The 10982-nt window shown below is 33.8% G+C and overlaps 2 protein-coding genes across 2 annotated transcripts; both read left to right on the top strand.

Annotated features, from left to right (window-relative positions):
* Positions 1-713: 713 nt before the first annotated feature.
* Positions 714-5312, top strand: LOC114182670 (protein SGT1 homolog B-like). Its single transcript, XM_028069583.1, has 10 exons — positions 714-1058; positions 1382-1451; positions 2349-2473; positions 2674-2800; positions 3649-3745; positions 3866-3931; positions 4216-4354; positions 4545-4627; positions 4698-4802; positions 4989-5312. Exons 1-10 carry the CDS (start codon positions 899-901, stop codon positions 5094-5096), a joined length of 1080 nt encoding a protein of 359 aa, XP_027925384.1. The 5' UTR covers positions 714-898; the 3' UTR covers positions 5097-5312.
* A 2560-nt stretch (positions 5313-7872) lies between these two features.
* On the top strand, positions 7873-10716 carry LOC114180838 (cation/H(+) antiporter 4-like). The gene is made up of 2 exons (XM_028067129.1): positions 7873-8094; positions 8440-10716. Exons 1-2 carry the CDS (start codon positions 7873-7875, stop codon positions 10714-10716), a joined length of 2499 nt encoding a protein of 832 aa, XP_027922930.1.
* The last annotated feature ends 266 nt before the right edge of the window (positions 10717-10982 follow it).

Genomic DNA, 10982 nt, shown 5'->3' with positions numbered 1-10982 from the left:
ACTGCTACGTTAAAAAAAAAAAAAAAAAACTAAAAGTGAAACTGACTTCCACTTTGACGATTTCAATCTCAGATGTACAGAAACCAGCATTCATCCTGACGACATCGCTTTTTTTTTTAAAAAAAAAAAAAACCGGTTTGGGGGAGAACGAATTCACCTTTAATGTCGTCATTTCCCATGACGACTTGACCCTGTTTCGCAAAAAAAATTTTCAAGAGACCCTATTTTACAAATTGATGATCAAAATGATCCAGAAATACAAAAAAATCTTTTTCTTATCTTATTTTACTTATCTATTAGTTTATCAACTAATGTACCAACAACTTTCAAGTCAATAAGATATATTAAATAAAATGAAGAAGTATTGTGAATACTCGATAAAAACAACTTATTCAAACTCAACTAAAAATATATAATATACTTAAAATTTAATTAAGTCTTTATAATTTATGAAATCTATGTTTCTCCAAAATTCCAACAAAATCACACATTTATAATCAATAATTAATAATAAATACTTTAATTATGTTTTAAAAGTTGAGACATGTGATCTTAAAAATAAAATCATAACTTTCTATATTGAAAGAAAAAATAATTATCAATTGCTAACTATTAATAATAATAATATCTACTTATATAATGATTACTATTTAAATTATATATAGTTGTAATTTAAATTATATAATGGTTTTTGGGAAGACTTGTGAAAGTCTACTCTTTCCCCTTGCAGTTTGCCTGTTCCACTCCCTCTATAATACCCATCTCACATCTCTCTCAGGTCAATCCATCATTCCTATTCCTTCTTCTTTCTCTTCCAATTCCAAATCACACACACCATCTCTAGAATCTTCTTTCTCTTCTTCTTTCAAACCTTCTTTTTCCTCTCTTCCTTCCTCCCATGGCTTCCGATCTTGAAGCGAAGGCCAAAGAAGCCTTTGTCGAAGACCACTTCGAACTCGCAGTGGACCTTCTCTCTCAGGCAATTAACCTCGAACCCAACAAAGCCGAACTCTACGCCGACCGCGCTCAAGGCAACATCAAATTGAACAACTTAACTGGTACACTCTCACTTCCTCCCTTCAAAAGTTCGTGTTTTTTTATTACCCTTTTGTCTGTTATGTGTGAATCACTGGGTTTTTGTTACAAATTAATCTGTGTTCAATTGGGTCATCTGGGAGGAGTTGGGAGTTTGACCAAGATGGAATTGTTTGTATCGATTAATGTCTGTTTTTCTTGTTGCTTATTCATAAAAAATAAATTTGAGAAATCTTTATGTGGTCTATATTTGGAATTTGTGTTCATGGTTGGCTGCACCCTCAAGACATGTGGTTGTAATGTTTTGCTAATTTACAATTTTTGTTTCTTTCCCTCTTTTGTGCAGAGGCTGTTGCTGATGCTAACAAAGCAATTGAATTGAATCCTTCTCTTGCAAAAGCATATTTGCGGAAAGGGTAAGTACAACGCCACCTGGTCTTTAATTTTTTTCTGTAGGTTTGATTATTCTTTTGTTCTTATACCTGTATAATCTATTTGTTAGTCCCTGTACTTATAAACCATTTGTTTTCCTACACATATGCACCTTTTAATTCTGTTTAGTGTCTGTTGGCCAAAATTGTAGGGATTGAAATAGATTAATAAGTGTATGTGCAGGGACTGAGAGAGTTAAAAGTGTATCTGTGAGTAATGTAAGTAGTTCTTAAGACTAAATTTCAAAAGATTGAGCTGAACCAAATGAGTAATCAAACTTTTTGTAAATAGTGTCCAGGAATATTGTTACTTTTGGTAAGTGTTGTCTAAAGCAACCTCTTAAATAGACAATGACTATTTATTCCAATGGTGGTGTTCTATTAGAGTAAATGTTAGATCCCTATTTATGAGGATAACAATAGGAATCAATGCTAAATCGGTATATAAGATTGAAAGGTGGAGATTCAGTTCAGGAGAAACAATGATATGAGGTGGTACAATGTCTGTATACATAACCACTTCGAAATTGGCAATGTATACATAATGTACATATATCTGATACTAGTGTGCATATTATATAATTGCTTTCTTATCAAAACATCTGTGCTTTATATTTAAACCATTAATGTGCATTTTTTTTTTCAATAATGAAGGGATTATTATACTTGAATATAAAATTTGTTTAAATTTAAATATGAACTTGTTTTACGTGATGGTTAATTATTAATGAGGATATCTGTGGCTAAATTTGATTGAACTTGCTTTCTGTGCATCAGAAGATCACATCCTATTTTATATTTTGACATAAGATGTTATCAATTCTTATCCTTGATCAACCGTGACGTAGTTGATATAATTTTGATTTGTTGTTTCAATTGCAGTACTGCATGCTTGAAGCTTGAGGAGTATCAGACTGCCAAGGCTGCTCTGGAGACTGGTGCTTCATTGTCTCCAGACGACCTAAGATTTGTCAATTTAATCAAAGAGTGCGATAAGCTCATTGCAGGTGAACTTTGTTCTTTCTAACAGTAAAATCCTTTAATTTAATTAAACTTATTTGTCTTTGAGGTGTAATTTTCATGTTTTAGATTTTGTTTTATGTGTGACTAATGACTGTGTATTGACTGTTGGAAGTGAAAATGTGGATTGATGCCATTTTTGGCTAGGAAACTGACTTGAGCTTGATGGACATATTTTGTTGAACAGAGGAATCTTATACCACCATACCTATACAGGAAAAGACCATAGCACAGGATGATAATCCAAAAGATGTTCAGCAACAGGATGATCTTCCAGAGAAGCCACCAGTTGCAGTAAATAAACCTAAATATAGGTCAAACATGCTTTTACTTTATGGTTATGCATATTCATTGCTAGGACTATTTGTGTATATATTAACAGTGCTTCTGCTGTTTTAGTTATTGTGATTATGTTTTGGTATTAGTTATTTTTGGTCTTAAAAAGTAACACTCCAAATGCTTAATCTATTAGATGAAGTTTATGAATGGTTCTGTCAATCATTTTCCAGTTTTGGGCTTTAGATGAACAATGCATAGCCCAGAGTTTTTTGCTGAAATTTATTTTTTCATTAAAAGAATGAGGGAAGGAAAGATCTACTTTTTGACCACTTGATTATAGACTTTGATGCTGTGTTTGAACTAATCATCCCAAAAGTTAAAGATTTGGGTAAAGTCAGATGAATGATTTCTTTTATATTTAATGTCCTGGCACGTATCTTCACTCAAGATACCTTTGGGATCGAAGTATGGCTTTACACTGGTAACAGTTCTGTCCTCCTTATGCAAAAATTTAGCTTTATGTTAGAATAGTAGTGATAAGGATCAAGCTCTAAACTGCTTGGTCATGGTGGGTTGTAGAGCCATTAACAAACAATCTGAAAAGTTTAACAGTGTTCAATTAAATGTCATAAATTATTTCATATCTATGAATTAGCTTGTAGAGAGTATATTCCCATAGTTTTAATTCTTCTTAACAATTTCTTAATTTAGTATCTGATAGGGAGAGCTTGCAAACAAGGCTATTTCAAGTCTGTAATGCTCAACGTTGTATTATTTGCTTATGATAATGTTCTACTATGTGAACTGGAAAATTTCTATTGAAGGAAGAAACTAAATTACTAATTGCTCAGGCTTTGACTCTTCAAAAATAAAATTTATGCAGGCATGAATTCTACCAGAAACCTGATCAGGTGGTTGTAACCATATTTGCAAAGAAAATCCCCAAGGAAAGCATTACTGTTGAATTTGGCGAACAAATAGTATGGTTCACATTATAACAATATTTAGTAAATGCTTTTTTTGCTAGACTTTTGCACCCAGCTATTCATTTTGGTGAATCACATTCTAATCTTAGTCCCTCCTTGTTTTTTTCTTTGTAGCTAAGTGTTAGCATTAATGTCCCAGGGGAAGATGCATATGTTTTTCAAACTCGCTTATTTGGAAAGGTATGAACAAGACCTGTTTGTCAGCATAAAAGATTGGATCACTGGGAAATGTATCTTAATGTCTTATACGTGCATAGTATAATTTTTGTTGTGTTCTAATGTGGTGGATACTGAAGATAGTTTAAGCTTTTGGTTATCTCTTCCTATTGTTTTTATGTTTTTGCTGGTCTCAAGCTCAATTTATTTCCAAAGTTGCATTTAAACTCCTCTGTATGGTTTATATTAGTGCTTTTTGTTATTCTGTACTGTGTATACTGTGTTGAGCTTTGGTTTTCCTCTATCAGATTGTACCCTCCAATTGCCGGTATGAAGTTTTGACAACCAAAATTGAAATTCGCCTTGAGAAAGCAGAACCTATTCATTGGTCATCTCTTGAATTCACCAAAAACGTTGTAGTTCCACAGAGAGTTAATGCCTCTTCAGGTAACTTGAGACTTGTTTGGATTTTGGAGTTTCCCTCCTCTATGACTTGTTTAGTGACTTTGGTATAATATAATGGGATCCTTTTTCTTCATGTGGTGACTTTGGTATGATGGGTCCCATGCGAATGTGATGGATGTGTAGGAACCATAAACATGCCAAAATGCTTTATCCCTTTTCGTGAATTTTGCAGTTACTGCAAGTAATAGACCTTCTTACCCGTCCTCAAAACAAACCAGAGATTGGGACAAGATCGAAGCTGAAGTCAAGAAAGAGGTTTGTAAATATGTTAACTTTTTTGTATTTTAGTGAGTGCAAATCTTGCTCCTAACATTCTCCATTTCAGGAGAAAGATGAAAAGCTCGACGGGGATGCTGCATTGAACAAGTTTTTCCGGGAAATATACCAAGATGCAGATGAGGATACAAGAAGAGCAATGAAAAAGTCATTTGTAAGTTTTACATTTTTCATCTATCAATTATGCTCATTACATAGGCCAAACTTTTAAATCCTCTTTATTGAGGGCATGTCTTGTAAATCACAACCACAACTATTATTTAGAGAATGACAGCAAATTGTGTTCAGTGCATGCTGGTGTATTCATTGCACCTTACCTCTCTTCAATTTTTTTGTATAGGTGGAGTCTAATGGAACTGTGCTGTCCACAAACTGGAAAGAAGTGGGATCAAAGAAGGTGGAGGGAAGTCCCCCTGATGGCATGGAGTTGAAGAAATGGGAATATTAAGATGTTTTCTGAATCAATGTTTATATATAATTTGGTGTGGGATTATGCTTTTAATACTTTCTGTTGGTTAGTTAACTGCTGAAATAGAGATCTTATTTTCTTCAATTTTTACTTATTTTCATAAGGTTTGAACGTCTTCTCTTGGACCTGAATTCATGGTTGGTTGAGGACAAGGCTGCTTCTATTTGGTTAATATAATGCTTCTTTCTGTTTATCTTCCCTTAAGCCATTCTTTATATTAGTATAACTGAACAAATTTTAGTGGAATATGAACCATAATTGTTGAAGGAAAAAAATGACAGTCCACTTGTTTTTATACTGATTTATCATATCATATCTATTTCCAATCCCTTCTACCATAAAAGTGTTTGACAACAGTTTTATAACCCAAATTGCTTGTCCAAGTATTCAATAAAGAGTGAAGATGGGAAAGTTATGGCACAATTATAAGAAAACTTTAAATAAAGTGAGCTAAAGAGTTTGTCTCATATAACGTATAGTCTCTTGATGAAAGGATGAACTTTTATATTACACTTCTATATAACTTCTTTGGGTAAGTGAATATACAAGTTTCTTAAGAATGCTACTTTGATGTACAAATGAAAGATTTTTGTAGTACATACTACTTTGATGAAAGAGACAAAAATATTAGAAAATTAACTAGCACGTAATGTACTATTTCTTTGAGCAGCATGCTCTATATTTGAACATCATAACACATGATAAAGAATTTCTTTTAAAGTTTCTAAAAACTATGTTTGGACATGGCCTGAAATTTGAGAAATTTTGTTTGTTATTAAACATTCATAGAGTCCATTTTAGTATTTCCTACATTCCAAAACTATAATCGTTTCATAAGTTATATCTTTAATTACACATGCTGAAGTAAATTTTTCGAAGAAATTAAAATAAATAAGTTAATATATATATATATAAGTATTAAATAGTAATTATGTAAATGTTAAATAATTATATAAAAGAATACAAATGATCATGTGTGTGTGCCTTAGAATTAGAATACAAACTAAAAGTCAAATAAAATTTAATATAACTTACTAATTAGTGTGAAGATTTCCCGTTAAAATTAAGAAGAGTTTGAACAAAGATGAGTTCATTTTATATCTGTATTGGAAATAGAATAAATACTTAAAAATTGGATAAGATCATTTGGATTTGATTTGGACACTCTAAAAATAACATCATCTCGAATGCATGAAGTTGTACAAATGTTTGTGTAAAATAGTTTTTTGAAAGTTTGCAAAAATATTTAGTGTATATAAAATTGGAGCATTCTATATTTAATGTTTCGGGCAAGGGGTTTTGACACACAATTACTTTCTAAATTTTAGTAAGTTTTATTTTAAAAATTTAAACAATGTAGCCTTCGTTGGTTTTAACAATTATTACCGGATATCTCTTACAAGGTTCTATTCTACTTGAGGATTATAAAGCAAAACCAAATATATTTTTTAGGATAAATTTTGTTTAAAATTTCATGTTATTAGAAATAAAACTGATATATAAGTATCAATCCTTATTTCTAATAAATTAATTTTATAAAGATGTGTTAGTTTAAACTAAATTTTTAATAAGATATTAGAATATATTATGGTGAGGTTTGCGACGGTACCAATTATGTGAATATCTAGTCCATTTACATCTAAAGGTTGTATTGAAAATATGTAAACTAGAAATAAGATTAATTTATAATATATAATTAGAAATAATTTTATTTTATAAGTTGATAAATTTAATAATCAATTCATAATATACAAATGAATATAATTAACACTTTATAAGTTTTTCTATTTAATCACAAATATATATAATTAGAAGTAATTTTCATCTTCCGAGTATACTGATAATTTTAATAATCAGTTTATAATATATAGGTGACTATAATTATCACTTTATAAGCATCTCAATCAATTTACAAATTTATCCTATGTTTTGCGATTATTCATGTTAAAAAAAAACTTCATATTCCAAAAGAGAGTTAACAAATTAAGTGTTAGTGATCATTGGTATATAATTTCTCCAATAAAAATGTCAACATCTAAAGTTACCCTCTAACATACAAGGTAGAAAGATACCGTCAACTAAGAAAGTTAACATAGTTTGATTTTGTTAATTTTATTTTAAACCTTTTGTCTATACAATTTATACAGTTTGATAAAAAAAAGAGTATAAAATTACCAGAAAATACCATCTCAATTATACGATAAATATTTTAAAGAATGTTTCATCAAATTACTTAAAATGTATTTATATTTTAAAAAGGTATAGAGCTTGTAATTTACATGATCGTGATGTACACGATGGAATTGGTTGGTATCTCCCTGTTAATTTTTTAAATAAAAAATGAAAGTTGTTTAGTTTCGCTCATCTTATCTAAATTTAGAAGATTTGTTTTACTAACGATAATAATTTGACAGTAACAATGACAAAGTACAAACAACAGAATATATATATAAATTTTGTATTATTAGAATGGACACTGGAAACTATATGTACTTATAACCTGTTAGTTTTCAATGATCATACAAAACGACTTCTACCATTGCCTTAAAACTTATAAGTTTGACCTTGAAAATTAGGAAACAAAAACACAACAAATATCTATTGTGAATCTCTTAATATTTCTGCAATTGTTCCTGCATTATTGTGCTACCTTGCTTCCCTTTATTGTTCTTTTCTTGTGAGTATTATTCATTCTGATACATAGGCTTTCAGGGGACAAAACCAGAAGAAGACAAGGGTTGCATAGAACACAGGCATGACAACAGAAATGGAAGATAAAGAGTTCTACATTACATCATGCACGTACTTGCCCCCTCGGGTGAATTCAGATATACCATGGTGCACCACAACTGGCAGGCTTCCGACTAATGCTTTACCAATGTTGGAGATGCAGATATGTATTATCTTTCTTTCAACCTTTCTCTTGCACACCGTTCTGGGTCGTTTAAGATTCCCCAGATTCACTTCCATGAGCATTGTAAGTTCTTCCCTTCAACATGCATGCCACAATATCCATTGTAATGGACTTGTCAATTAACCAATGATATGATTAAGCATGATTTTTTACACTGTTATTGAATGCATCTTTAAGTTTTTTACTTGATCGTGTCCACAAAATCACAAATTTATATTCTTTGTTGGGTTTTTCAATGTTATGTCTTCAAAATACCATGATGGTTATTTTCAATACTCAGCAGACAACATGAAAAAATCAAATAGAAAATCTGGATTGGAAAACCAGGCATTGTTGTTGTGGAAGAATTGGTCTGTGACATTACATTGTTACTGTTTTTGGATATTAACTGGTGGGTGTTTTGAGCAGGTTGGTCTAATGCTTGCAACCAGCTTCACAGAAGAATGGGCTCGGAAGTGTAGAGAGTTGTTCTTTTTTGACTCTCAGGCAAGTCTGGGGATGCTTTCAGTTTTTGGCTACATGCTTTTCCTGTTCTACACAGGGGTGAAAACAGACGTGAGTGTGATTCCCAGGACCAAAAGTAGTGCAGCCACCATAGGGTGTGTTTCCATACTAGCTCCCTTTATATGCAGCATGGCTGTTGTGAATTTATACTCCACAAAATACCTGGACAGTGATCAGGTAGCAAAAGTTAGACTCATCACTGGTGTGTTCTCGGTGACTCCTTTCCCTAACATTTGCACAGTTTTAAGTGATCTCAAGATTCTGAATTCGGAGCTAGGTAGATTAAGCCAGTCCGCAGCTTTGGTTACCGAGCTCTTTAATGTGGTCTTCACATCAACCCTTAGTATCTCCAAAATCTTGTCTAGTGATCCACCAAAAGCCTGGTTTTGCCTCACAGTTTTGATTTTGTTTTTGCTAATGGTTTTGTTCGTGTATCGCCCAGCCACGTTCTGGATCATAAAACAGACCCCAGAGGGTTCTCCTGTTAGTGATCACTATGTGTATTTCATACTCATTATGGCTTTTGTGGCTTCCTATATCACACATCGCATTGGATTTTTGGCTCTCTTTGGCCCTTTTGTATTGGGCATGGCTACCCCAGAAGGGCCTCCATTAGGCACTGCCATTATAAAAAAGATTGATACTTTTGTTAACTGGATGTTCATGCCTCTCTTTGTGACCACATGTGTGATGAGGGTGGACCTCAGAGACTTCATGAAATGGAGAGACGAAGTGAGTGGAGGAATCGACCAGTTCATGCTGCAAGCCCTGATTATCATTGCAGTGACTAGCGGTATCAAATTTCTTGTATGCATGCTGCTTCCTTTGTACCACAACGTGCCCTTGAGTGACTCAGTGTCTCTTTCTTTGGTCATGAGTTGCAAGGGCGTAGTTGAATTGGCTGGATTCTCTATAATCAGAGATCTCATGGTTAGCACTCTCTTTCATGTCTTCTTAGTTATCACTTGTTCCATCTTCATTGTATATAAGTTTGACAGCAAAAACAAACATGATTCTAGGATAATGCTTGTGTTCGCTATGTCTGTAATGCAGGGAATACCAGACAACGTGTTGGCACTGGTGCTAGTGAGCATAATTATAAGTGCTACAGTGGTGCCATTTCTTCTGGCATACCTCTACGATCCCATGAAGAAATACGCAGGAAACTACACCAAACGAAACATCTTCGACCTCAAAAACAACTCCGAGCTTCGAGTTCTCACATGCATCCACAGACCCGACAACATTCCTCCGACCATCAACCTTCTCGAAGCCACCTTCCCCACCAAAGACAACCCTCTCTGTGTCTACGTCCTCCAGCTCATAGAACTCATCGGAAGAGCTGCTCCTGTCTTCATCTCTCACCAACTCCAATCCAAGAAAAAACACGACGCAAACGCTTCCATGGCAGACAAACTCATCGATGCGTTCCAAAACTTCGAGCACGAGTTCAACGATGCACTGGTGGTGAACACCTTCACGTCAATCTCACCAACCGAGTTGATGTACGATGACATCTGCACTTTGGCGTTGAACAAGTTCACCTCCCTCATTGTTCTTCCCTTTCACAAAAAGTGGTCTTCTGATGGCAACAGCATTGAGATAGAAGATGAGTCTCTGAGAGAGTTGAACTTCCGTGTCATGCGGAGAGCTCCGTGTTCGGTTGGGATATTGATCGAGAAAATGCAAATGACGCATATTTTCTCCCCCGAGACACCTTACACTGTTTGCATGCTTTTCATTGGAGGGAAAGACGATAGAGAAGCACTTTACTTTGCTAAGAGGATGACCAAAAATCCGAATGTTAGACTCACTGTGGTGAGGTTTTTGGCTAGGAAAAACTATTCGGAGGTAACGGATTTGCAGGAACTGCTTGACACTGAGATTCTGTATGATATCAGGGTTAACGGGAAGGTGGGTGAGGCTAATGTGAATTACATAGAGAAGATTGTGAAGGATGGACCTGAGACGGCTTTGGTGATTCGGAAGTTGGTGAAGGAGTATGATTTGATCATTGTTGGAAGACAAGCTGGGATTGAAACTCCTCAAACTTCTGGGTTGTTGCAGTGGAGTGAGTATCCAGAACTTGGGGTGCTTGGTGATTTGTTGGCTTCAACTGATGCTGCTGGCAGGGCTTCTGTGTTTGTGATGCAGCAACAAAGAAGACCCAGGGATGCTTGAAGGCCAAATTTGGTTTTGGTTTGGGGTGGATGGAATTTTTTGTTGCTGAAAAGATTAGTATTTGAAGTGCATGCATGATCAATTTTTTTCAAGTGTAATTTTGTCAAACAGCTGAACTGCATAGAAGAAGACTGAGTTTTCTTTTCAGTTTTCTTTTCATATATTCAAAAGATGAAGTTATTTGTCAACTATGCCATTCCATTCTGTGAATGAAAAAGCTCTGTCACTGTCAACTTTTTGGTTTTTATAAATATTAAATATTTTTT

This window comes from Vigna unguiculata, chromosome 4 (assembly GCF_004118075.2).
Source record: "Vigna unguiculata cultivar IT97K-499-35 chromosome 4, ASM411807v1, whole genome shotgun sequence".
In the NCBI taxonomy this organism is placed as follows: domain Eukaryota; kingdom Viridiplantae; phylum Streptophyta; class Magnoliopsida; order Fabales; family Fabaceae; genus Vigna; species Vigna unguiculata.
The sequence above is the reverse complement of the archived record's forward strand: the minus strand, read 5'-3'. Positions and strand labels throughout refer to the sequence as shown.

Bases quoted from the DNA above. Each gene is read 5' to 3' on its own strand.
- LOC114182670 (XM_028069583.1), top strand. From the start codon at position 899: ATGGCTTCCGATCTTGAAGCGAAGGCCAAAGAAGCCTTTGTCGAAGAC. The intron at 3,746-3,865 runs GTATGGTTCACA...TTTTCTTTGTAG, and splicing joins TTGAATTTGGCGAACAAATA to CTAAGTGTTAGCATTAATGT. The intron at 3,932-4,215 runs GTATGAACAAGA...TTCCTCTATCAG, and splicing joins AAACTCGCTTATTTGGAAAG to ATTGTACCCTCCAATTGCCG.
- LOC114180838 (XM_028067129.1), top strand. From the start codon at position 7,873: ATGACAACAGAAATGGAAGATAAAGAGTTCTACATTACATCATGCACG. The intron at 8,095-8,439 runs GTAAGTTCTTCC...TGTTTTGAGCAG, and splicing joins GATTCACTTCCATGAGCATT to GTTGGTCTAATGCTTGCAAC.